The sequence below is a fragment of the Ictidomys tridecemlineatus genome, chromosome 7 (genome assembly GCF_052094955.1).
Source record: "Ictidomys tridecemlineatus isolate mIctTri1 chromosome 7, mIctTri1.hap1, whole genome shotgun sequence".
Classification (NCBI taxonomy): Eukaryota; Metazoa; Chordata; class Mammalia; order Rodentia; family Sciuridae; genus Ictidomys; species Ictidomys tridecemlineatus.
The window spans coordinates 104910513-104938348 of NC_135483.1; the positions used below are offsets into that span (position 1 = coordinate 104910513).

The window sequence follows — 27836 nt, forward strand, 5'->3', positions numbered from 1 at the left end:
GGCCGTTTTAGCCTATGATTCATCCATTCATTCCCGCAGTCTAAAACTTTGCAAGGGTTTTTGGTCACTGCATTGCAAACACTAGACTTGGCACTGTACTAGAACATGATATTTTTAAACTTATTTTTAACTGATGTATAAAAACAAAACCTGTACATATTTACAAGGTGCCACGTGGTTTTTGATACCTGTATATATACATTGTGTAAAGTTCAAATCAGGATAAACAGCTTTTCATTTCTGTGATCAAAATGTGTCACAAGAACAGCTTAGAGGAGGAAAGGGTTATTTTGGCTCACAGGTTTGGAGGTTCAGCTGGATCCAAGGCAGAAGGGCATGGCGGGGAAAGCTGCTTAGCTGATGGCAGCCAGGAAAGGGAGAGGAGAAGGAGGAGAGAGGGAGAGAAAGAGAGAGATAGGAAAGGGACCTGGGAGAAGATAAACCCCTAGTGACCTACTTCTCCCTTCCGGGGCACACCCCCAGTGACCTGCTTCCTTCAAATAAGTGCGACCTCCCTGCAGATTATCCAGCTATCAGTGGATTATTAATCTGCTAGGGTGGTCAACGCTCTCAGGATTCAGTCACTGCCTGAAAGACCCACCTCTGAACCTTGCTGCATTGGAGACCATGCTTTTAACACATGAACTTGGGGGGACGTTCCAGATCTAAATCAGAACACAAGGCAAAGCCAAACCTATTTCACTAAGGAAAGTGCCGTGGCAGGCAATAGCTGGAATGTCTCCAAAGTGGCACAGAAGCAGAGTTTGGGAAGATACCTTCTGGGGCTGTATTACTCATAATCACAACTGCAGGCTCCCTCTGTCTTCTAAGATTGCAAGTTCTTTGAGGGGAGGGTTGTCATCTTTATTTATCAATGAATCCTTCAGAGGCCCAGACAATTGCTAAATAAAAGGCAGAATCACACGAGATTACTATGGATATACCATCTACTTGGGTCCACTTTGTTCTGAACACTATTCTGCTCCTTATCTGTATTACATTAATATATCACAATAGATCTTTCAAAGGATGAGGAAATTAAAGATCAGAGAGGTTAAGTGACTTTCCTGAGACCATACAACTCAAGGAATGTAGTATAATGTGTGAGTCAGCTTTCCAATACTGTAACAAATACCCAAGATAATCAACTTATAAAGAGAAAAAAAGTTTACCGAGTCTCACAGTTTTGGAGGTTTTAGCCTATGGTTGTTTGGACTCATTGCTTTCAGGCCTGTGGTGAGACAGCACATCACAATGCAGAGCACATGGTGGAGCAAAGTCACTCACCTTGTGGCTGGGAATCAAAAGAGATGAGAAAGGACTAGAGTTCCACAATCCCCTTTAAGGACAACCTAAGATCCCCCACTAGGTTCCCACTGTCTCCCAGTAGCACCAAACTGGGATCTAAGCTTCCAACACATGGACACCTGAAGGTCATTAAAAATCCAAGTGATACTGGGTAGGGGTTAAAAACCAGGTCTGTCTGACTTCAAAGGCACTTTCTATTAGTTTGATCAGGCTGCCATAAGAAAATATGACAAACTAGGGGGCCTAAATGACAGACAATCACAGTGCAGTCAACCCATTCCTTATCAGACAGGGAAGAGATCTCATGAATGAGCACCCAGGTGGGGGGGGGCACTTCTAGGAGAAATAGGACACCAACCATCAGTCCCTGCCAATGAGAGGAGCCTCAAGTCTATTGATGGAACTGCACTGGGGCTGACACCCCAGGTATCGCTGCTGGAGAGTCCTTGATGACTCCACTACAAGGCACCAAGCCACCTCCAGCCCATCTCTCCTACTAGGAGAAGAGAAGCATGGCAGGTGGGCACACGGGAGCCCTGCTCATGCCAGCGAGTGGGCCAAAGAGCTGCCCGTCTTGGGAGATGTCAGTGTGAAGGCATCTGAGAGCCAGGTGCTCAGGAGTGAGAGTGGCCTTTACAGCTTTGGGTTTCTGTGTAGTCATCTCTGTCTCTGACTGGTGCTCCCTCTTCCTCTGCACACTGAGCTGCAAACAGAAAGCAACACAGGCCACAGAAGTCCCTGCTTCTGTAAATCAGCCTCTATTCCTTGAACCTCAGCATGCACTTCCACTTCCTTTGCAGTTGACAGCTCCTGCTTTTCCCCCTTCTTGCCCATTCTTGCCAGGATTCAGTTGCTTTTGAACAGACATCACAGAGTTCAGGAAGAAGTTCTGTTTTCTGCCACTTGGCTTCCCATTTATTTCCCAGGGCACCTCTGGCCAAATGGCAAACCCATTGCTCCTTACTTTGCATAATCCATACTCCAGTTCTGTTAGTTCTTCTTCCAAGTCCTGTTGGGCAGACACCTCATCACTGGGCTTACCCTGGAGATAGTTTCTCTCTTTTTTTTTTTTCATCTCTGGTTAATGTCAATTTTGCTGTGAGAAGCTCATCATATATCTTTGACTTTAAATCTTCTCACTTTGGTGACTGGCCAGCTGTTTTCACTGCACAATGCCCACATTTACATCGAAATTTCAGCCTGGTCCTAAGAGAGCTTGTCCTCAGTCTCTGAGGGTTCGTATGTAATTTAATTAACTTGATACAGTGTATTTTCCTGCTGTCTTCTGCATCTTGTAATAAATGCTCCTTGCTATAAGTGGAAGAGTGTGGCTGAGGGACGCAGCTCACATAATTTAGCTATTATTATTAATGTTGTTGTTGTTGTTTGTCATACTGGGGATTAAACCCAGAGGCACTCTACCACTGAGCTACAGTCCCAGCCCTTTTTATTTTATTTTTAAATTTTGAGACAGGGCCTTGCTAAGTTGCTTACGCTGGCCTCCAATTCCCAATTCTCCTGCCTTAGCCTCCCTCGTTGCTGGGATTACAGGCATGTGCCACGGAGCCTAGCTAACTTTTATTTTTATAAAGTTGTGTAGGCACACAGCGTACAAGAGTCAGTGCCCCCTTCCCCTTCCCTAGAAGTGACCACCATCAACCCTTCTAGTTGATCTGTTCAACTATTCCCTCTGTGTCTATAAAGAGGTTATGATGGTACTTGATATTTGGGCTTTCAGTGTTATCTATCATTGGCTTCCCTCTAGGTACAAAAGGGCTTAGATCCTCACCCCTACTCCCCAGCTCTCCTGGGCTTACTCTGACTCTGCCACCTCTCTGTACTACAGCTGAATCGTATATTTTGACAGTGAATTGCCTATTGCTTTGTTCTTTTTGGTAAAGATGACTTCAGCTATTTGTGTGTGTGTGTGTGTGTGTGTATTTCCATACAAATTTCAGGATTGCTTTTTCTTGTTCTGTGAAAAATGTCATTGGTATTTTTAATAGGAATTGTACTGAATCTGTACTAGATTTGATTTTTATTTTCTTGGTCTCTTTTTATTTTTTTCCCCCTGGTACCAGATCTCTCTCCTCCACTTTCTGGTACCTGGAATCTGTCTTCTGTTTACAGATTCAAGGTTTCTTTAGTTTCTGAAAAGTTGTCTTGAATTGTATCTTTAATGATCTTGCTGCTTTTTTCTTCCCTTTCTAGCTTTATTCTTTGGATACTGTGTGTTTTTTTCCCCGTCTCCTGTGTATCTATCTTTTTCTTCCTAATTCTTTTTTTTTTAATTTCCTTGTCATTTTGCTCACTCTTTTCTTTCATATCTTTAGGATTCTTGTCCTAATTTTGCTTGGGTTAAGACTCTTATAACCCAATCATTTCTCCTCTGAACCTTCTTGCATTGTCTCACATGTGAACTTCTGGGGAATACCTCATATCTAAACCATAAAAGTGCATAGACTCCTGTTGTTTGGTTTTTTTTCCTTTTATTTTCAGTTAATTTTGTTTTAGTCAGCCTTTTTTGCTGCTGCGACTGAAAGACTGTAGAGGAGGAAAGGTTTGTTTAGGGCTCAAGATGAGGCAGGACATCAAGGCGGAAGAGTGTGGCTGAGGAAAGCAGCTCACAAGATCAGGAAGCAGAGAGAGAGGCTTCACTCTCCAGATGCAAATATATACCCAAAGCCACGCCCAAAACCCCACCTCCTCCAGCCACACCCTCCTACTTGAGTTACCACTCAATCTCATCAGGAGATCAATTCACTGATTGGGTTAGGACTCTTATAACCCAATCATTTCTCCTCTGAACCTTCTTGCATTGTCTCACGCATGAGCTTTTGGGGGACACCTCACCTCCATACCCTAACAGTGCATAGTCTCCTGTTGTTTTTTTCCTTTTATTTCAGTTAATTTATTTCTTACCCTTCATTTCTTTCTTGAACTCTGCCAACTCATACCTTTCATTCTCAGTTGTCTTGCCATATAGTTCCTGAGTTCTTTTGCCTCTGAGGTGCTCTTTGGTATATTTTAATAAATGATGGTGAAATACTTGGCTTTTACTTTCTACCGCTCTGACAGGCTTTGTTTTGGGGATTTTTGTTTTTGTTTTTCTTCTTCTTTGAATGCTCTTTTCCTCCCTTGGATTTCAGTATCTTCGTATTAGGCCTGTGCTGGCTCCTTTGGGTTTATTCTCCTTGGAGTGGGATGAACTTTCTTGGATCAGCAAGTTCAGGTGTGGTTGATGCCATGTTGCAGGCTAGCATTGACTTCTTAGTCTGCCCCTCTCCCTGCCAATGGATTTGGGTACTGTCGGGCTCTTCACAGGGCAAAGCTTCCCTTTCCCACCTCACAGACAGACTGCTTCCTGCAAATATGGTGTCTTGTTCCTTATAGTCAAGTCAGGCCAGGGAAGCTCCTATTACCACTTCTTGCCCTTTCTCTGCTGATGCAACGAGACATGCTGCAATAGAATGGGTTGGACTTTGAGAAATGAACTTTTCCAGCTCTTTCTGGAATCTGCAGCTAGGGCCCTCTTTTCAGCTTCCTTCTTCATCTTCTGGTGGCTCTTCCACCTGCTCAATAGCTCATCCATCTCCTACCTTCACTGAAAATTATGTTTTGTTTCTGTTTCTCATTCTCCTAGTTGCTTGCTGGAGATTTCTGAGAGGATGCAAGTGAGAAGTTCAACTCTTGTTGTCGTTTTCATTTGCTCTAAACCACCCTACCTCACTATTTTCATAAATAGTGGCTGAATTTGGTTATTTGTTGTCTTTCTCTATGGTGGGCACTGTGGGGGAGCTCCTGTCTTTGGTGGACTTACTGTCCACCAGAGACAAAGCAAGAAGCTGAATAGACAGTGTTTGGTACTTGCCTAGTAAGCAGTACAGATGACACATGCTCAGAGGAGACCAGAGAGGGAAAGGAGGAGAGGAAAAGGAAAGAGGTAAGAGAGGGAGGGATGGAGAGAGAGTGGGGGAGAGAAGAAAGGAAAGGGAGAGAGGGAAGACAAAGGGAAGGGGAAGAGGAGGGTGGAGTGGGAGAGAGGGAGGGAGAGGGAGGGAAGGGAGAAGGAGAGGAGAGACAGAGCCACCCAGGAGCTCCAGGTTGAAAGCACAGCCAGCCCCAGGACAGGTAAGTATCCAGTGGGAAAGGGAAGAGAAACAGGGATCAGACCACTGTCTCTTCTCTGCCCTCCAGGGTGACCATGTGTGGCTGGAGCCTGCCTCTACCAACAAGACTGAAGTGGCCATCGGAGGCATCATCAAAGAAACCAAGCCAGGCAAGGTCTTGGTCGAGGATGATGAGGGCAAGGTCAGTGTTGAGGGGCTTTCCCCTGTGCCCATCCCACCAGGGCTCCAGAGCCCACTGCCTCTGCTGTTCCCCAGCATTGAGGGTTCAGAAGCCCAAGATCTCTGTGGCAGGACAGACCACGGTGAAGTCCTGCCCTGGAGAACATTACATGTTCCTCTTGGGGATGTTTCAAGAGTTGCATTCTGGAGAAATGAGGAGAATTCGGGGAGCAGGAAGGAGGGGGAAGGGCGGGGGCAGATGGGGGAGAGCTGAAAGCTGGTGCTCAGAGTGAAGGGGAGTTGGAGGGAAAGGTGGGCCAGAAATCTGTGGAGAGGGGAGGAAAGGGCAGAAATGCAGAGGTGAGGGGTGGCTCCTTAGGTGGCCAGACCTGAAGCTCACCCACCTGGAGGAGGCAGGGGCCCCTGGGGGCAGAGAGGTGAGGCCAGGGTTGCAAGGCAAGCATCCAGCTGGTCACCTCACTCCTCAGGCTGACTAACTGCCAGCCCAGACAGGTTCCAGGGTGCAGCTCCTGCAGACATGGCCTAAAGGAGAAACTTCTAGACTGGTGCCTAGAAGCTCCGGATTACGGAAGCCATGTGGAACCACGTGGAGCCTCCCACTTGCATAATGCTGTATGGTTTTTCAAAAACACTTTCACTGCTCAGTGTTATGGCACACTCCTGAATTCCCAGTGACTCAGGAGACTGAGGCAGGAGGAGGATCCCAAACTCAAGGCCAGTCTGAGCAATTTAGCAAGACCCTGTCTCAAAATTAAAAATGAAGAAAAGGGCTGGGGATGTAGCTCAGTGGTAGAGCACCCCTGGCTTCAATCCCAAGTACCACATATACACAAATAAGTCCTTTTAAAAATGAGCAATCCCTCTATAATAGCCAACATGTAAAAAAGAAAATGCAACATAACCAAATGGGGTTTACCCTGGAAATACAAAATTCCTGCAACATTTGAAAACAAATCAATGTAAGTCACCAAGTCAGTAGACAAAGAAAAAAACAAACAAACATATATGTGTGTTAATAGATACAGGAAAAAATCATTTGACAAAATTCAACATCCATTTATGATTTTTTAAAAAACACTTTTATTTGTACTTATTCCAACAATGGTGAGGCCCCAGCTGTAAATTGACCTTAAATCTAACTTGTAGCTACCAGCTCCTCCACCCCAGCCTAAAGTTTGGCCCCAGCCCAGCTACACATGGACCCCAGGCCCTTGACACATGCTGACCAAAACCACGGTTGGACCTGATTTTGTCACAGGTGTCCCTTGACCTAAGCCACAGACTGACCTTGGCCAGAGACTGGCCATCAGCCCCAGGTCAGCTCATCTGTGCTCATCACATGAGTCACCTTATTCCTGGCAAGGTGGAGAAGTAGCGTACTAGGGGACTGGTCCATGTGGGGCTGCCCATCAAGGGAGTCTATGTCCATCATTCCAGGAACACTGGATTCAAGCGGAGGACTTTGGTGTTCTTAGCCCCATGCACCCCAACTCTGTCGAGGGTGTAGACGACATGATCCGCCTGGGGGACCTGAACGAGGCAGGCATGGTGCACAACCTCCTGATCCGCTATCAGCAGCACAAGATCTATGTGAGTCCCCCCACCCTGGGTCCATCTGGGAACCTTCCATGGGGGCGAGACGATGACGGCCCAGGGGATCTGGAGCTGGGCACCACTCCCCGTGTCCTCACTGTATGAGGAGGTGGGGTGTCTGGCCTTTCTCAATCTCTGTTTCTAACAAAAAGAAGCAGGGATCAGACCCTTAAGGAGAGGAAGCTGATGTGTGCTCAGGGCATAGTACCTGGCACACAGTAGGTGCTCTGAGTGCTGCCCTTTCCTCTCTCTGTTGCTGAGCGAGGACCTGCTCTGACAGGTCAGGTAGACACTGAAAGACCATGGGATGAGCACAGTTTCCTGTTCCCACCTCCCCACTCCTAGGCATGTCACAAACAGGGTAACCTGACGGAGCATACCAGCCCTCCTGAGAGTGACATCCAGGCGCCCCCACCACCAGTGGAGGAGGGAGTGCTCTGTCTGAATAATGTGGATCAGAGCCCCTGAGACTGAGAACAACAAGATAACCTGAACTGTACCTCATCCTTTGCAAAGTGCTCATGCAGGCATCCTTGATCTGGCCCTCTTCACCGTGAAGGCAGAAGATAATTCTATGTCTTATGGTGGAAGTTTCCCTGCTCCACCCCATAAGGGCAGCTGGACCTAGTTGAGGGCTTCCAATGAACAAGTGGTCCTGGGCTGTGGTCCCAGGACTGGGGCTTGTCCCTGAGACCTGGAGTCCACAGAAGGTGCAGTTGGGATCAGTGAGGGCCACAGCCTTTGACCAGCCTTTACAGAGGCTCCTGCAGGAAGCAGGTAGAACTTCATTTCATACGTTCAGCCCATTTCATCAAGTCCCTCATAAGCACCAGGCAGGGTGCTGAACATGTGATCTTATTCTGAACGTGTCCAACGGAAGCTCACCTTCCTGGTAGACACCCCAGCTTCCCTGAGCATCTGAGAGTGTGAGTCTTTCCTCCGTACTTTCCACCAGAGTCCTCAGTCCTGGTAACCCTCAAAGGGTGGCACCCAACGCTGAGGCCAGGGCCAAGTAGCTCTTCCCTAGGGCAGAGACACTAACCACCTCCTGCTCCCTTCCCTAGACATACACAGGCTCCATCCTGGTGGCCGTGAACCCCTTCCAGATGCTGCCCCTGTACACCCTGGAGCAGGTGCAACTCTACTATGGCCACCACGTCGGGGAGCTGCCCCCGCATGTCTTCGCCATTGCCAACAGCTGCTACTTCAGCATGAAGAAGAACAAGAAGGACCAGTGCTGTGTCATCAGGTGGGGCTCAGGTGCCCATGTTTCTGGGACTAGAGGGGTCAGCCATTGCCCAAACATCCTGCAAAGGAAGGAAGGAAGGAACAACCCCTTTCCCTAAAGCATGTGTGACCAACATGCCTTTGAGGCTGGTGTGATTCCCCCCCCACCCACTGGGGATTGCTTGACCACTGAGCCACATCCCTTGCCTTTTTTAAATTTTAAGGCAGGGTTTCTCTAAGTTACTTAAGGCCTAGCTAAGTTGCTGAGGCTGGCTTTTAATTTGCATAGGGGCTCTTCTTATTCAGCTGCAAATACCCCTCTGAAGGGCACACAGATCACCTGGAACTGTCCCCTGCTGCCCCTCCCCTAGGATATGTCCCTCCAAAGCATCCTTCTTTCAGAACCTGGTTTTTTACTGGATCACCAGGGCCTGGGTTGTTTCCAGCCTTCAATAAATGTTTCTTGAGGCAAGGAAGAAAGGTGGAATGGCTGCTTTAGAAATGGGGCCCAGATAGGCCCTTGGGAGGGCAGGGCTCAAACTGGTGAGATCTCACTCAAAAATAAAATCTGCTGCTCCAAGAGCAGCTCACAGGCCTCTCAAGTCCTCGTCTGGCCTGGCCTGGCCTGGCCTCTCTCTTCCTGTGACCATGGGTCCTCCTGCTGCCAAAGGAAAGGGAGCGGAAGAGGGAAAGGGAGGTGAAGTGGGAACTGGGGTCCATAGCATCTGGACTGGTGTGCCAGTAGTCATTCATTTATTCGTTTTTGGTCCATTAGTTCATTTGAGATTTTATCGTGTCCTAGCCACGCGCCCCTCATAGGTCTGACATGGGTAACGGCTGCAGGTGAAACCCCTGCCTTGTGGAGCTCACATTCTAGGGCATGCTGCTTCAGGTGTAAGGGAGACCAGGCACAGCCTCTCTGAGCAGGGACATTGTTTCAACCAGAGACATGAATGATGTTCTATAGCATAGGTGATCATATTTAATGTCCTCAGTCACCATCTGAAGAAGATATTCTTATTTTACTGTTAGGGAGAGATTGAGATGGTTTCTCAGCAGCATACAGCAGGGAAATGGAGAAGACAGAGATCTGTCCCAATCTGTCTCCCAAGACAGGATGATCTGCTTGCTGCAAGAGGCCTCCTGAGCTGAGCTAGACTGCATGACGGCTGGCCAGGAAGCTCACAGGGTCGGCTTCTACCTGGAGGGTGGCAGTGCTGACCGGGTGTGGGCTGAGAAGAGGAAAGAGTTCCTTGGTACCCAGCACGCTGTAATGAGCAGAACATCATTTTAAGTCAAACTGGGCTCTCTCGCCCTGGTGTCTTAGTCCATTTTCTGCAGCTATAATAGATTACAAGACTGGGTGAATTATAAATAGTGGAAGTGCATTTGGCTCATGGTCCTGGAAGCTGGGAAGTTCAAGGTAGAGGGGCACATCAGGTGAGGACCTTGTGCTACATGAGAAACACGGCATATGTCGTAACATGGAGAGAAAGTGCACAGAGGGAGAGTGGGGCCAAACTTATCCTTTCATCAAGAGCCCACTTCTGAAACAATAGCACTAATACATCTTTTACCTAATCCCCTGCTTCTTAATACTGTCACTGTGGCAATTAAAGTTCAACAAGGAGCTGGGCACAGTGACATGCTCTTGTAGTCCCAGCTACCTGGGAGGCCAAGCAGGAGAATCAGCTGAGCCCTGGAGTTTGAGACCAGCAAGAGCCAATCTCAAAAAACAGACAAACAATAAGAGTTTTTTTTTTTTTTTTCAAAATGAGTTTTGGAGGGAATATTCAAACCATAGTAACTAGCACACAAACCCCCACATACTCCCGCTCTGCCGAACTGTGAGCAAGTCCCCTTAATTCCTCTTCCCTTGTGAAATTGGCAGCTTATTTGATGAGTTCCTGTTTGTGGCAGGTGCTCACAGGGGTCCATGACTAAGACTGGAGATTGTTGGTTTGACTCTGCTTTGTTGGCATAGCAAATGTGAACACCTTGATCATGGGTTTTTCAAAAGGTTATACTTTCAGAGGAAATAATATTTGTCTGGAATTTACTTCAAATAGTATAGGTGGAGCTGGGCATAGTGGCACATGTCTGTAATCCCAGCGACTTGGGAGGCTGAGGCAGGAGGATGGTCTCAAGGCCAGCCTCAGCAACCTAGCAAGACCTCGTCTCAAAATCAAAAATAAAAGGTCTTGTTCATTCATCTGTATATATAGGGCACTGTGCCAAGTGGCTCTGGAATGAGCCAGATCTGACTGTGCCAAGGAGTTTGCAGCCAAGCAGTGAAAAAAAGACAAACACATCAATAACTTCTTCAACATTGATTACCTGAGGGCCTCAGGAAGGGGCCATGCTGTGAGATCTCTTCATGGGGAAAAGGTGTCCCTGTTAGACTGGACCAGAAAACAGGCTTTTGGTGGATTTGAAGGAGAGATGAGAGGTGTTGAAAAATAGTTTTTCTATGGACTCATGTCCTTGCATGTCTCCTTGGCAGTGGTGAGTCTGGGGCTGGAAAGACGGAGACCACCAAGCTCATCTTGCAGTTCCTGGCCACTATCAGTGGCCAGCACTCCTGGATTGAGCAGCAGGTCCTGGAGGCTAATCCCATCCTAGAAGGTAAGTGGTCACCCTGGGGAATTGCCCTCCTCTCCCAGCCCCTTAGATGGGAGCCTTCCTGCAGGAAGAAAGAGGGTAAGTCATAAAGCTCCATATGGAAGCATGGGGCTCCCTGGCAGCAGGAAGGGAGTTGACTGATAACTTCATAAACTTGCATTATGTATGTTTTACACAGGATACAAGAAGTATTCCTCTTAAAAGGGGCTCCAAGATTAAATCAATTTGGGAAATATCAGCTGCACCTGTTTAGGTCCCCTGAGAAGCAGTTACTGGACTACATACAGTTAGCATTTGCAAGGAGTTTTTTGAGGGGGTAGCACAGAGAATAAAACCGGAGGAAGTAGGAGTGAGCAGGGCAAAGCTTCAGATGGTGATGCTGATTGGATACTTCAGAAGGAAAGAGGAAAAGAAGGAAAATAGGGTGAGAAGTTCAAGCTTTGTTTAATGTTCTGCTGCCACCCTTTTGAAATTCTCGATTTTAGCAAGAGGCCCCACAGTTTGATTTTGCAGCAGGCGCACAAAGCTTTGTCAACCCAACGAAGGCCTCTGGATCAAACTGCTCCGTAGAGGAGTCCTTAGATCCAGAGTCACCCAGGTGTAGCCCCTGGTAAGCATGGCCCAAGAATCTGTGACCTCAGCCCCAAAGCTGCCAGCTGCTATACAGCACAATCTCCCATTTCCTTATGACTGGGATGGGCTTTACGTACAATAAAAAAAATCACCTTTAAAAAAATGTTTATTTAATTGTAGGTGGACACACAGTATCTTTATTTATGTTTGTGTGGTGCTGAGGATTGAACCCAGTGCCTCACCATATGAGGCAAGTACTTTGCCATTGAGCTACAACTTCAGCCCCAAAATATCACCTTTTTTAATGAACAGATTCATGATTTTTAACAGACACATCCATTCCCATAATCTACCCATCATAATTATGTAGAATATTTCCATCACTCTCCAAAATTGCCCTCATGTCCCTTTATAGTTAATCTATCTTTCCAGCCCCTGCCCCTGGAAACCAGGATTTGGTTTTTATCCCCCTGATCTTTTTGGTCTTTTCTGGAATATCCTAGACATGAAATTACTCAATCTGTCGACTTTTGGTGATTACACTAGCATACACTGGCGATTATCATTAATGTAATGCATTTGGGGTTCTTTTATGTTATTTTCCTCTATCCACAACCCATTCCTTTTAACATTTAGTGGAATTTCATTCTGTGGAGTTACCAACATTTTGTCTGTTCCCCAACTGATGGATACCTAGGTGGTTTATAGGTTTTAGAAATTATGAATAGAGTTTCTACAAACACTCACTATATGGGTTTTTGTGTGAACATTTTTTTTCTCTTGGATAAATATGCAAGAGTGAAATTGTTGGCTCCAATAGTGAGTGAGTCATTCAACTTGATCAGAAACGGTCAAAATGGCTCTACCATTTTGTTTTCCCACCAGCAGAGTAGGAGAGTTCAAGTTGTTCTGTCCTTGCTGGTACCCGCCACCATCAAGGATATCGTCACTCTGATATGTGTTGTGTGGTACCCCACTGTGGCTGTAACTCCCAGTTTCCCAGTGACAAATGACGTTGAGCACCTTTGTATGGCCTTAATTCCCTTCTGTATATCTTCTCTGGTGAAGTATCTGTTCAAATCTTTGGACTATTTTTTTAATTGGTTTATTTCCTTATTAATGTGTAGTTTACCTTTTCATTCTCTTAATGTTGTCATTAGTGGGACAGATGTTTTAAATTTGGATGAAGTTTCATTTATCATTTTGTTCTTTAATGGATTATGCTTTTGGTGTGGGATCTAAGGAATCTTTACCTAAACCCAGGAGTTTCTCTTAGTTTTTTTCTTGGTGTTTATACTTTTAGGTCTTAGATGTAGGTTTATGATCCAATTTGAGCTATTTTTTTTCCAATATGCAAGGTATAAGTAGCCTCTCTCTTTCTCTTCTTCTTCTCTTCTTCCCTCTCTCTCTCTCTCTCTCTCTCTTTTTTTTTTTTTGTGTGTGTGTGTGGATATCTAAGTGTTCCAGCTCTATTTGTTGAAGACTAATTTTCTCCATTGACTTGCCTTTGCACCTTTATTTAAATCGACCATATATATATATCTGGGTCTATTCCTGTGTCTCTGTTTATTCTATCACTTTCTGTCTAACCTTTCACCAAAACCACACTGTCTTAATTTCTGTAACTTTATGGGAAGTTTTGCAGTAGGTAGCCTGTGTCCTCCAATTTTTTTTTTTTTTTTTTTTTGGATGTTGGTGGTGCTGGGGATTGAACCCAGGGCTTTTGTATGTGAGACAAGCTCTCTACCAACTGAGCTATACCCTCAGCCATGTCCTCAAATTTTGTTTTGTTTTTCAAACTGAGCTATTCTAGGTCCTTTAACTTTCCATATACAAGTTAAAATCAGCTTGCCAACTTTAACAAAATATTTCTATATCAGATTCTTTCTTGAGGAGACACCTGACCAGTTTCTTGTGAGGGTCACTCTGGTTCCAATACATTAAATAGGGTTCATAACTGACACTTTTCAGAGGCTTTGCTATACCTTAGGATTCAGAGAGAGAAAGGGTTAGGGGAAGTGATTCCTAAACTGATTTCACCAATTCACCAAGGAACACTCTTCTTCATTTTAGATGGTGATATTTTCAAACTGTATCCAACCCACCTAGTGGGACATGAAATCAGTCTTTCAGAACAAATAAACTACCACAGAATAGAAAATACCCAGGCCATTGCTCTTGTTAAGAATTGCACCAAATATTTTGTTTTAATTATGTGTGTGCCGATGCAGATGTATGTCATCAACCTAAATAACAAGAGAGTCTCCAGGGAATACTGAGCCTATCCACTAGTGGCAGGACATGTGGAGACCATACACATGTCCAAAGAAGTTAAGGAAAGAGGAAGCTTTTAAAGGCAAAAGAAAGAAGTACATGTAGTTTGTTTTGAAACAGAAAACATTGGTTACAGGGGCCTATCTTAGGAATGGACACCCATTCTTAGTGGAGACAGTGTCAAGCAGGTGTGCTTGTGCATTCTAACAGCTGTCCTTTAGATTCACGTTGCAAGATGAAGTTAGGAAATCCCTTGGCAAAAGTTCTAGTGACAAATATATATGGTTAGGAGCCCTTCAGGGACTTTTTGTAATAGTTTTCACCATAGGCATGTTCTGGTCGTCCCGATAGCCCTCCCTCCTTGGTCTCCCAGCTTTATTATTTATTTTTTGGTTAGGGTTTGACATGAGTGACTCCATTTTGATTCTAACTTTCACATTATGGAGCAGAACATAAAGCCAAGTATCTTTGTTACTATGGGACACATCCAAAGAGCTTGCAGTAATAGCTCTATAAAGACACTTTGGATCATGCTACAACCCAAATGCTTCTTGCTCTGACTACCTCATCTGTCCTCTGGCCAGGTCAGCTCATGTCCCTCTCCCTGAAAGCTTGCCCTCTGCATCTACCTTACAGCCTGCACCATCTTTCTGAAATACCAATCTGCTCTCACCCTCCCTCAGAAGACTTTCTGCTTCCTCCAGCACCTGCAGGAGTAATTTCCAAATTCCGAGCCTGACATTCAGTCTTAATCCCACTGTCTCTGGCCTCTTGCCACTGCATTTCTCCTGTGTCCTGTGCTCTGCAGGCACACAGGTGCCTTCTGGCCTCCAAGCCCTTCCTGCTCTTCCCCTTCCTCTGCGTGATGGCTGTCTGGGGTAACCCTCCTCCTCCTTCAGTTCTGGACTGGCACCTCCTCAGAGAGGCCTACTCAGACAGCTTCTCTAAAGCCTACTCAGATGACCCCTCTAAATCTTCTAAATTTTCTCTTCTCCACTCTCATCATGGACGTCACCCACTCACCCTTAGCCTTTGGAAACGCCAAGACCATCCGCAACGACAACTCCAGCCGCTTCGGGAAGTACATAGACATCTACTTCAACACCAGCGGGGTGATCGAGGGTGCACGCATTGAGCAGTTCCTCCTGGAGAAGTCCCGGGTCTGCCGGCAGGTGAGGCTCTGCCATCATCCCTGGAGCCCTCCAGGAGGGTGACCTTCCTCACTCTCACCACCCCCATTCCTGGGTGGAGGAAGCTTCCCAGACCCCATGGGCCCCTGGAGTATTCCAGCAAAACCAGTGATAGGATTTTCTGTCATTCATTGGAATTTTTGAATTTTTCAACCATATAATTTCCTTCATTCTTTGGTGCCATGGTACCTCACCTCACTAAAATTAATTCTGAGGCCGGGCCAGTGCCCAGCTAAGGATGGGGGCATTTTAGGGCATGTTGGGGCTAGCTGGTTGACAGTGTCCAGAAGGCCTCCATGACCAGAAAATGCTGGCTGATGCTATCACCCAGGGCCCTGTGCCCAGAAAGGCTCACACTTGGTTCAATGCTCTGTTGTTGCCATCTTAAATTCTCACTCTTCAGCAAGAGGTCATGTGATTTCATGTTATAGTGACCCACAAATCACACAGCTGATGCTGAATGGCAGGAATGCCAATGAGTGACACCTACCACACAGAATCAGTGTAGCCTTGTGTGTGTGTGTGTGTGTGTGTGCACTCTCATATAATGGCTAACCCCAAATGTCTATGGGTGTGTGTGTGAACATGCACACATTAACACACACACACACACACACACACACACACACACACACACACACATGAAGTTCCAGCAGGGGAAACACTACCAACAAAAGGTTGAGGGTAGACAGATACCTTGGCACATGGGAAGCTGGAGAAGGAGGTCATTTCCCCTGCTTGTCTCATTTGCTCTTCACAACAACCACGAGATATGGGGCTCTTTATCTCCATAGTACAGATAAAATAAAAAAAAAGAAACTGAGTTCAGAGATATTATGTAACTTGCCAGGGTCAAAAAGCTAGCATGTGGTAGAGTCTCTCTGACTCCACGGCCTGCCCTTCCCAAAAGCCCCTCCTTCTTCACACAGTGGTTGGTGAATTTGTAGAATTTGTCACCCAAAATAGTACTTTAAGTGAGAAACGTCTAAAGGAAGCTTAAAAACAAGCCCTGTCCATAATAAAAGACTGAGTAAAATATGGCATAGGCTGCAGGTACAGCTTACTGATAGAGCATGTACTTAGCATGTGCAAGGTCTTGGGTCCCATCTCCAGCACCAAAACAATAAAATTAAATTAAAAATATGGCAGATACATTCTATATGGGCAGAATTGCAAAGGAAAGGGAGGGTTGTGTGTATTGATGTGGAAGGATCACCAAGAGACAGATGAATAAAAAGGAAGTTGAAGAACAATAAATATATATTTATATAAAGTAAAAGAACTACTTATAGATATAAGTAAATGCATTTAATATCTAGAAGGAACACAGACTCTCAAGGGCTTCTGAGGAGGGAAAGGAAGGGATTTCAAGCTGGAGGAAGCAGAATGGAAACTCTCAACTCATAACACTTTATACTACAGATGGATTAAATATTTACAAAGGGGTGCATTTATAAATAGTGTTTAAAGAAATACAAGGCCCAAATAAGCTGTGGCTGTCAGGTGGGTCACAAAAGTGATTGCAAAGTGTGTGGGATGTTGGGCACAGGTGACTTCAGGGCCGAAGAGAAGCAGTCAAGAAGCAGAAAGCTCTGGGCAGGGGATGAATGGGCTCTGAAGGCCCTGGACAAAGATGGCAGCCAGGCCAGGCCAGCCTTTGGATCAGTGGCAAAGCCACACCTGGCTGGGAGACCTTGGAATTGAAGCTGGGACAGTGGGAAGGCTGGTGGTCTCAGGGAACTTACTGACATGTCTTTTGGGGACACCTTCTCAGGCTGCAGAGGAGCGGAACTACCACATCTTCTATTGCATGCTCATGGGGATGAGTGTGGAGGAGAAGAAGCTGCTGGGCCTGGGGATGCCCTCTGAGTACCACTATCTGACCATGGTGAGCCCATCCGCCAATCCCACTCCTCAGTAGCAATCAGAGAGAAGGGTCAGGGCCTGCTCAACCCTTGAATTTCTGTAGCTACAGAAATCCCCCAACTCCAGCTGGGCCTCCGAGGCAGGGCTGATGGTCCTCCTTACCCTTACCTGCCCTCACTCTTTCTGTGTCTGGAATCCACTTTTTGACTGCCAGAGACCTGCTCTTGACAACATGCCTCCTCCTACCCTTCTGTCAGCTTTACCTCGGGGGTCCTTAGCTGATCCTGTGGCCTTTCCCCACAAACCTCACTTTCATTTGGTCCCTGCAGACCAAAAGACTCCCAGTACAGTGAATTCTGGAGAGTCAACCACATGCCTCCTGCTCCCATCCTGGTAGGCACCCCCAGAACATCAGCCCCCAGAAAGTAGGTGCCTTGCTCACCACTGTGTCCCTGCCCCCTGGGATAGCACTGCACAAGCAGCCGCATGCTCACATGGGTTGACTAGAGAGTGGACGCACTCCACCCCTTGGATCTCTCTTCTGCATGACCCACTCTCCTGTGGTCACTGCCTCAAAGCCTTCATCAGCCCTTGCCTGGACCATGGCAGTATTTTCCCCACCCCCACCCCCATGAGCAGTCTTGATCTCCCATTTGTCATCTACTTGTAGCCAAAGGAATCTTCCTATGGTGCAAATTTGATCTCTGACGACAATGATTTGGTAGAAGCCACGTTCCTTGACATGGTTTCTAGGTCCCTTCAGGATCTGACCCTATGCCCACTCTCCCCTCTCAACTCTCGGCCCTGCCTCTTGGCAGTCCCTGCCACTGCCTGCCACTTGGCAGCCTTGCTCCTGCCATCTCCACCCTGGGCTGTTTGGAAGATCAGAACCTTAATAAGCTCGGGCTCCTCCTCCTGCACGCCTTTCCCCACCTCTCAATGGGGCTGGCCCTGGTTCCTTTGGTCCCAGCACCTGCCTGTCCCTCCTAGATGCAGAAGTGGGACTGGAGCTCACTATTTCTGAATTCCCGGCAAGTATCACAGGGTCTGGAGTGTGGTGAGCCTTGGGAAGTGTCTGTTAAAGGGATGAGCCCACAGTATTGCACAGAGACAGACAAACCAAGGCTGAGCATGGACGGATGACAAATAGGGAGCAGGGAACACCTGGCCCTAGGTCACACTGTAGCCAAGTGTCAATGCTGGTGGCAAGGCAGGCATGCTATACCCATGCCTCTGGGAATACTTTCCTGTGTTTCTGAGCTTATGCCTAGATAGGATAGCTTATGCCTAGGATCCTCCCACAGCCAATGAAGTATGACTTCTGTGGCCTTTGGTTGAGACTCTGGGATGTCAGGCCTTGCTGGCCTCTGGGTGGAGGAATTGGGACATGGGGCAGCCCTGTTAGCTGAGATGTCCTGTTTCACAGGGAAATTGCACCTCCTATGAGGGGCTCAATGATGCCAAGGACTATGCCCACGTTCGCTCAGCCATGAAGATCCTTCTGTTCTCCGACTCTGAGAACTGGGACATCAGCAAGCTGTTGGCAGCCATTCTCCACTTGGGGAATGTGGAGTTTATGGGTAAGGCCGTTTCTACCCCAGTTGCATCCCCAGGGAGGAGAAGTGGGGTGACTGTGACAGTAAGAGGAAGAAGTCGCTGGGAATTTGTACCAGAAGGGCCCACAAGTCACAGGGTCCAACCCAGTCCTGAAAAAATACACACGGAAAATGTAGCTGCGGTTTTGAATGTCTCCTAGGAGAAGACATCAAAGCTTAGGAAACCCCAGAAGTAGAGACTCTGGTCAGTTACCCTCCCCCCCCCCCCCAGTTTTAGCTGGAACTCCAAAGGACTCACGTTCAGGGTGAAGATGAAACAATGTAGAGAAATCTACACACAAAATTGCAAGCTAGTTCATAAGCATCAAGATGATCTAGGGGGGCTGGGGATGTGGCTCAGTGGTAGAATGCTTACCTAGTATGTGTGAGACACTGGGTTCAATTCTCAGCAGCACATATAAATAAATAAAATATAGGTCCACCACCAACAAAAAAAATTATATATATATATAAAGATGGTCTTGGAATTTAGGTATCCTGACCTGTTAGTACTCCCAAGCACCTAACCAAAGTTACTGACAATCCTCTCTGGAGGAAAATAACAGCAACATAGATTACTAATGATTCCTTCTAATAATATTTCAAATACAACATGCAGCATGTGCCCAGAAATGGGAACAAGAAAACGGGTACCATGAGCAAGTGCCAGCAGAAACAACAAGCAACAAAGATTTCAGATATTGGAATAATTGAACAACAGTAAGAGATCTACTCTGCTTGCTGTGTTCAAGTAAAGAAAAATCTGAGTAGGAAAATTTACACAGGGAACTGGACACTCTAGAAAATGACATCATATATTTTAAAAGGAGCCACACAGAAATTCTAACATTAAAAAAACAACACACCAGGCACAATGGCACATGCGTGTAAACCAAGTGATTCAGGAGACTGAAGCAAGAAGATTGCAAGTTTGAGGCCAGCCTCAGCAATTTAGCAAGCATCTCAGCACCTCAGCGAGACCTGTCTCAGAAATAAAAAAGGCCATGAGTGATGGCACACACCTGTCATCCCAGTGGCTCGGGAGGCCGAGGCAGGAGGATCATGAGTTCAAAGCCAGCCTAGGCAAAAGTGATGTGCTAAGCAATTTGCTGAGACCCTGTCTCTAAATAAAATACAAAATAAGGCTGGAGATGTGGCTCAGTGGGCAATAGCCCCTGAGTTAAATCCTGGGTAACTCCCCCAAATTAAATAGATAGATAGACAGATAGATAGGTAGATAGATAGATAGATAGATAGATAGATAGATAGATAGATAGATAGATAGATAGATAGATAAATGGGCTGGGCATATAGCTCAGGGGTCAAGTGTCCCTGGGTTCCATCCTCAGTACCAAAATCAACAACATCAAAATTAAGAACTTAGTGGATAGATTTAGCAGCTGGAGGAATGTGTGAGTTAAAAGTAAAGTCAGAAGAAACTGTAACTATAAGGCATGGAAAGGCAGAAAGATGGAAAGGTAGGAAGCGTAGAGGACAAAGTGAGAAGATGTAGCAAACCTTTCGCTGGAATCCTAATGAGAAAGAGAGCAATATTTGAAGGGGTTGTGACTGGTTCTAGAACTAACCAAAGACATCAATTCACAGAGCAGTGGGGGAAAGGACAGGCTTGGGGGGAAACTGTTTCAGAGCAGTGGTGTCCTCACGGAAAACCGAGCTGGGGCCACAACCTCATATCATACCAGAAAGCCGACTGCAGACCAGTGGTAGTTAGGGTGGGCTGTCATCTATCAATTCCACTGGGCATTTGTGCTAGGGAAGTGCCTGATGACCAGAAGTGGGCATTAGGAGGTGGAAGAGTGTCAGAAACATGATGTTATGAAAATAAACAGAAAACAGGCACTGAGATCACGCCTAGACAGACACTCAACACAGGCAAAACAAGGGACCCCGCGTAGGAAATGAGAAGAAGCAAGGAAGAGATTTCCATGAAAGTTAGGCAAGTATTACTCCAGGGGAGAAGAATATCACTTTACAAGGAGAAGACACGTAGACGATGTCAGTGTTGGGAGGAGGGTCTGCATTTGGCTTTAGTTATTTTACAGCATGAACCTTGCTACAACATAACTTTTTTGTTTGATGCACTTTTATCTGTACGTTTTATGTAACAATTTTTTTAATTAAAAAAGTAACAATAGACATAGATTCATCAACAGAAAAGAGAGTACAACAATAGATACTGTATCTACCTTTTGTCCTGTCTTACTGATTCAATCCTTTTTTTTAATAAATATGTTTTTTAACCCTTAAAAAAGGATAAATAAACAGCATCCCCACCCCAGCTTGGCAGGAGGATAGTGGCTCAGAGAGAAAGAACTTGAAGTAGACAGGTGGTCAGGAGACTGTTGTTTACAGTCAGTGCTCTCCTGTAACAGATCCCAGTCAGGCCCTGCCTGTGCCCGTGCCAACTGGGTATCCCAACTTAGTCCAAAAAAAACCCTCAAGATTCTTCAAACTTCCCTTTCACCCAGAACCCTGATCTCATCAGACAGAAGGAACTACGGTTCCCTACATTCGTTCGCAGCTAAGGTGCAAATGACAGGTGATCACCAGGTACATTCACTCCCTTCATGAGAGGGCCCTGAGAAAGGCAGTGGCCCACCCCCAGGGACAGTTGCTGCAAGGTACAGATTTGGGGCTGCCCTCTGTCCCACCACTTTCCCACCCCAGGGTTGCTGCTTCTCTCTCTCTCTCTAGCTGCGGTCTTCGAGAACCTGGACTCCTCTGATGTGATGGAGACACCCGCCTTTCCCATCATGATGAACTTGCTGAAGGTAGTGGGCTACTGTGTTTGCTACTTTCCATTTTTGAGACAGACTGGGGGACTTGGGCTCATAGACCCCTGATGCCTGATTCTCATAACCCTGCCCAGGAGCCTCACCCCTACCTCCCTTCCCTCTCCCAGGCTCTGAGCTCTATCTCTGTGTCCTTTTGCACACTGGGACACCTGAGGGTGTGCATCCGGGAGGGGACCATTTGGGCCAATCACTAGCCAAGCAGTGAAATGACCAGTGTAGCCTTAATTAGCACTTCTTCCTGTGTCCAGTGTCCCCTCCTGCCCTCTAGTGGCCCGCCATGCAACATCCTCACTCCATACCACATTCATCCCCAGCTCCTCACTCAAGCACCCAATCCCACACCCCTCAGAATGTCTCTGTTCTATGCCCTGTCCCCCAAGACTTCTCCAGGAGTTGTGCTGTTCTGGGAAAGTGGCTTGTGCCAAGGAGTCACGTGACTCATACCAGTAGCCCTTCACATTATTCCAGGGACCAAAAGGAGCCTTGACCCAGAGGAAAGGTCACAGGTTCTGGATGAGGATGTATTTTTGTACTGGATGTATTTTTGAACTCTCCATATCACACCCCATGGACTGTTCTGTGAGAAATTAATATGATTAGAGGGGATGGGGGAAAGCGTTCATATTAATCACCTTTATTTGGCTTAAGGATATTAGTCCATTTTTGGTTCCTGTAGCAGAATATCTGAGACTGGGTAATTTATGAAGAATTATGTTAATTGATCTCTCTCTCTTAATTATGTTAATTAAGTTCTGGAGGGGCTGGGGATGTGGCTCAAGTGCACTCCCCTGGCATGGGTGCAGCCCGGGATCGATCCTCAGCACCACATACAAACAAAGATGTTGTCTCTGCCGAAAACTAAAATGTAAATAAAATATTAAAAAAAAAAAACAGTTCTGGAGGCTGGGATAAGAGCAGTACCAGCATCTGCTTGGGTCTGACAAGGGCCACCTGTTACATATGTACTGGTGGCCTCAGATGGCAAGACAGAGCAACTGTGCCAGAGAGAGCTTGATTTTATAACAAAGCCATTCTCTAGGTAACCCAGTAATCTATTAATCCACAAATTGATTAATGCATTTATGAGGCAGCAGCCTCAGGATCCATTTGCCTCCCTAGTTCCCACCTCTAACTACTATTAACATATGAATTGGGGGATTAAGTTCCCAGCACCTGAACTTTCAGAGGCCACATTCAAACCACAGCAGGCACATGGGAGCTTTGAGTTTTGCTGCTCAATGTTCCCTGCGTGGTGCATCCAGACTCCCCTTGCTTTTTAGGTCTGGGTGTCTGAAGCCTGGCCTCAGAGCCCTCCCCATAGCAGGCCCTTTCCCAGAGGTCCTTTTACCAAACCCCCGGAGACCAGCATGCTCAGGTCCTATCCAATCTCTTTCCTTAGCTGTCTGCACTCCAGCACTCCCAGGACCCTGGCTGTGACCCCAGTCTGGCCTGACCCTGGTCACAGGCATTGCCTCCCCTCAGGCCCTGGTCATGGGATGTTCAGTCACAAGAGGGAACAAGACACAGCAGGAGCAGGTGGGAGTCTAGGTCCAGGCCCTGCTGCTCCACAGGTGCAATGCAGCTGTACCTGCTTCCCCAGGTGCAGTACCAGGCGCTCCGGGACTGTCTGATCAAGCACACCATTCTTATCCGTGGGGAATATGTCACCAGGCCCCTGAACATCGCCCAGGCTGCAGACCGGAGGGATGCCTTTGTCAAGGTACAGAGATGTGGGAACAGGGCTTGCCTCTGGCCCTATTGGTGAAAAACAAGAAAAAACAGAGACTGATGAACAGGTCCCAATTCTGCCAGTCACCCGCCTAGGAATGTATCATGGGCTTCCCAGCCTCTCTGGGCTTGATTTCTTGGGGTAACCTCCCCCAGTAGTTCTGTGACATCCAATCTTCATGCAGCCTTTTTGGGTGAACTTGGAGAAGGGTTAGCCTCCCTCTGTGCCTTGAAGCACAGAGGCTTCACCCCATGTCTCCTCAGGGCATCTATGGACACCTCTTCCTGTGGATTGTCAAGAAGATCAACGCTGCAATCTTCCCGCCACCTGCCCAGGACCCCAAAAATGTGCGGAGGGCTATCGGCCTCCTGGACATATTTGGCTTTGAGAATTTCCAGAACAATAGGTATGAAGATCTCAGTCCACCTGTTATCAGAAAACAGAAGAAAAGCAGTTTCTCTCTAAGAAAGCCAGAGGTTGCCATCCCCAACTCCCATCCCACCTAACCCCCTTGCCACTAGGCTCCAAGAAGGGCCTCTCTCTCTCCCCCTCACAATGCCAGGGTGAGCCTGTGAGCAGGCCTGAGTCTTTCTGCAGGAGATGGCCCATGCATAGCCCCCAGAATCCCTAACGTGTCCAGAGAAGGTCACATAGTTAAAAGCCATCCCAGGAAGCCAGACTGAGACCCCAGCATTCGTCCATCCTTCTTGGTGCTTGCTTCATGAACCAGAATGTTTTGTCACATGAGGTCATGGTGATAGTTGAAATCAATAGCATTGATTCAACTAGAGGCGTGTGTGGACCCTCCCTGACTTTTGAGTTGGGGGTTGGGGGAGTGAGGCAGGACACCCCTGACCTGGTATCCCCGCACATCTGGAAGCTAAACATCTATGACCAGGGCAGGTAAGAACATTGTTACTCAACATGACTACAGTGAAGGATGGGGTGAGGTACACAAGGTGGCCAAGGGAGCCAGGCAGAAGAGCCAAACCTGGGCAGGTGATATTCTAGGGCATCATGATGGGCAGGAGTTAGTCAAATGCAGGAAACAAGGGCTGTGGGACAAACAGGCAGGAAGTATTCTGGATACAGACCAGATTATCTGAGCCTGGTTCATTTAAGGGCTTGGCAGGACAGAGCCCAGGTCACTGGTTCCAAGAAGCAGGGGCTGGCCTATCCTTGACGTGCTCCTGCCCAAGACCATGTCTGAAAATGGAGCCTCACTTGGGAGGGATTTGGATGCCCCACCTTGAGAACCAGACATGAGCCATTCCAAGTGCAAACACTCTGGGACTTCAGCCTCCCAGCTAAGCGAGGGGACAGGGCAGAGGTTCCATCACTGCAGTCAGGTGAGAGGTGACAGGGCTGGCAAAACTATGCCTAGTGCCATGGAACTTTTAAGGCACAGTAAATTCAAGTGTAAATTGGGTTCTGGCCTCTGGGGAGCGGGACACAGGTAAACAGATCAAGCGTACCGGGGACACCTTGGAGGTGGATGACTAGTTGGTCCTGGGGATCTAGCCATGTATGTGGTGATCCTGCCTTGAAGGATGGTCACTGTGGCCACTAGCTTGGTTTGTGACACGGCTGCAGTCTCAAGGCCTGGGAAGGAGATGTTGTAAGGACCTGGGTCCCCTGCTCTACTCCATCATGCTTTCTATGTGTGCTGGGCATGGGGGACATGGTGGGCCTGTTCCTGCTTACCTGGTGGTTAACAGATGTTGAACAAGCAGCCTCAGGCATGACGAGGTCTTATTTAAATAGGTGACCCATCCTGACCCAGAGACAGAGAGGAGAGGGCACCAAATGTGTGGCGAATCAGTGATAGGAAAGAACCAGGAACATCCAGGGAGCTGTGAAAAGTCCAGGTGGCCAGAGAGTGACCCCAGCAAAGCTGGAATGGTGGTCAAAGCTTTCTACTGTGGTCACTGTCTGGATCCTGAACACATGGGAAGCCAGGAGGATTTGAAGCCAAGGAAGAGCATGATTAGATTTGAGGCCACCACGGGGCTCCAGAGGAGTACTGGAGGTGGCCTGAACTAAGACAGCATCAGTGGGGACAAAAAGAAATAAACATTTCAGGATGCTGTGTGGCAGCTAGCATGGACCAGGCTTTGGCAATTGGTAGGAATTGGGGAGAGGGCCAGAGTCAAGTGTAACTTCTTGATTTCTGACTTGAGTCAGGGGTGGTAAATGGAGGAGTCATTTCCCAAGGCAGGGAACCAGCAGGTAGAGCATGTTGGAGGATTGGTGGGGTGGAGAATTGCAGGGGACAAGAATATATCTGGTTGACCCAGAGGGTCCCAGCAGAGAGCACTGGATTCTGGAAGCTCATCTCAATACCAAGACCACTTGCCTACTATGAATCTGGAGCATTTTGTGAGTACTTGGCCCCATAAGGAGAGTCTCAGTGAGAAGTTAGAGAGACCTGCAAAGGACCCTGTAGGTGACCCTAGGACTCGATGCTATGCTGGGCCTTCTTGTTTCTCTTTGACTGCCACGGGATGGAGGAGGTAATGGTAATGGAGGCACACAGAAGCAAGAGGTGTGGCAGGGAAATTCGTGAATCTGTATGCACATGAATGTACATCATAAGTATGTGGCTGCGTGCAGATGGCTGGTGATCCCAGGGCTCCCTCCATGTATAACCACTGACCCTGCTCCACCCTGGGTGGTGGCATTGCCTCTACAGTTTTGAGCAACTCTGCATCAACTTCGCCAATGAGCACCTGCAGCAGTTCTTTGTGCAGCACGTTTTCACCATGGAGCAGGAGGAGTACCGCTCAGAGAACATCTCCTGGGACTACATCCACTATACCGACAACCGGCCCACCCTGGACCTGCTGGCCCTCAAGCCCATGAGCGTCATCTCCCTCCTAGATGAAGAGAGCCGCCTCCCACAGGTGTGTTTCTGGGCCTTGGGGGCGGAGCCCTGGCTCATGGTGGGTCTCTTCTGTGAGGTTGGGAAGATCCATTTGTGAGGCCCACCTGTTCCCAGGGTGGCTGAGACCTCTGCCAGGAATAAGTGGACAAGTCTCAGACTAACCAGACCCTCCCTTCCTTGAAGGCCGAGCTCAGGCCCACCTGAAGAAAGCTTTTCCTGGCTGCTAGGGCACCTGGACAATTGCCCAGGGGATAGAGCAGGAGGGCTGGTGGTAGGGGGTGGCAGATGCAGCCTCTGCTCCTGGCTGGGCCCTCACTCACTATGGCAAATCACCAACCCCTGGGGATTAATGTTCCATCTGTCATTCTGAGCCTACTTTGTCCCATGAGGGAGCCCCTGAGCCCTGTGGGAGGGCCAAGCTGACCACCGCACAGCTGGACTCTGGGACCTCAGCTCAGAGAGCATCCGGGTTCTTCCAGGGTACAGATATCACCATGCTGCAAAAACTGAACAGTGTCCATGCCAACAACAAAGCCTTCCTGAAACCCAAGAATATCCACGATGCCCGATTTGGCATTGCTCACTTTGCTGGCGAGGTTTACTACCAGGCCGAAGGTGGGTGACCTCCCCTCACGCACTCTCAGATCTGGAGCAGAGAGATCATAGAAAGGAGACTGGGAGAACGAGTGCTTTCGCCAATCCAGTAATGGAATGGCAGGGTTCGAAGCACGGATTTGCCTAGAGAAAGGAAGTGGAATGGAACCAGGCATTCGGTGACGTTTTGTGTTTTGGTAGTGGCTCTGCTGAGACATAATTCACATACCCTAATTATTCACCCATTGAAAGTGGACATCTCAGTATATTTTAAGTAGATTCCCAGAGTTGTGCAATGATTGCCACAACATTAGAGCATTTTTATCACTTCCAAAGACAACTCCCCATTAGCTGTCGCTTCTGACACCACCACCCCCACCCCAGGCAACAACTGATTTCTGTCCATACAGATTCACCTACTCTGGACATTTCCTGTAAACAGAATCATATACAGTGTGGCCTTTTGTGGCCGATTTCTTTCACTTGCCAATATGTTTTCAAAGTTCATCTATGTTGTATCAGTACTTGTATCAGTACTTCATTTTCTTTTTATTCCAGCATAACACTCTGTTGTATGAACATACTCTATTTTGTTTGTCTCTTCATCCGTTAATGAATATTTGAATCGTTTCTACTTTTTGGCTCTTCTACATAATGTAGCTGTGACTATCCATGTCCAAGTTTTTGTGTGGATATATGTTTTCATTTCTCCTGGGTATATACTCAGCAGTGGAACTGATGGGACATATGGTAACTCTCTGTTAATTTTTTTTTTAATTTTGCTTTTAGTTGTTGAAGGACCTTTATTTTATTCATTTATTTATATGCAGTGCTGAGAATTGAACCTAGTGTCTCACACATGCAGGGCAATGCTCTACCACTGAGCCACAACCCCAGCCCTCTGTTAGATATTTTGAGGACCTGTCAAACTCTCTTCCAAAGTGATTACGCTACTTTACACCAGCAACAGATGAGGATTCCAACTTTTTTGCATCCTCGCCAACACATGTTGTTATCTGTCTTTTTTATTTTAGCTATCCCAGGGGGGTTGAAGTGGTATCTCAGTGTGATTTTTTTTTTTAATTTACCATCTTGACCATTTTTTAAAAAAAATCTTTATTTTTACTTTTATGTGGTGCTGAGAATCAAACCCAGTGCCTCACGCATGCCAGGCAAGGGTGTTACCACTTGAGCCATATCCCCAGGCCCTCAGTGTGATTTTGACTTGAATTTCCCTGATGGGTAATGATGTTGT

The 27836-nt window shown here is 47.1% G+C and overlaps 1 protein-coding gene across 4 annotated transcripts in view; it reads left to right on the top strand.

Annotated features, from left to right (window-relative positions):
* The window catches only part of Myo7b (myosin VIIB), a 78499-nt gene that overhangs the window by 12557 nt on the left and 38106 nt on the right, over positions 1 to 27836 (top strand). For all 4 annotated transcript variants that reach the window (XM_078017270.1, XM_078017272.1, XM_040294199.2 and 1 more), the window contains 12 exons: positions 5506 to 5619; positions 7056 to 7208; positions 8276 to 8460; positions 10942 to 11063; positions 14937 to 15079; positions 16872 to 16985; positions 18390 to 18543; positions 21274 to 21350; positions 22975 to 23094; positions 23367 to 23509; positions 25796 to 26006; positions 26467 to 26602. In XM_078017270.1, coding sequence (XP_077873396.1) covers positions 5506 to 5619; positions 7056 to 7208; positions 8276 to 8460; positions 10942 to 11063; positions 14937 to 15079; positions 16872 to 16985; positions 18390 to 18543; positions 21274 to 21350; positions 22975 to 23094; positions 23367 to 23509; positions 25796 to 26006; positions 26467 to 26602 — 1672 coding nt within the window. The remainder of the gene's footprint in view (positions 1 to 5505; positions 5620 to 7055; positions 7209 to 8275; positions 8461 to 10941; positions 11064 to 14936; positions 15080 to 16871; positions 16986 to 18389; positions 18544 to 21273; positions 21351 to 22974; positions 23095 to 23366; positions 23510 to 25795; positions 26007 to 26466; positions 26603 to 27836) is intronic.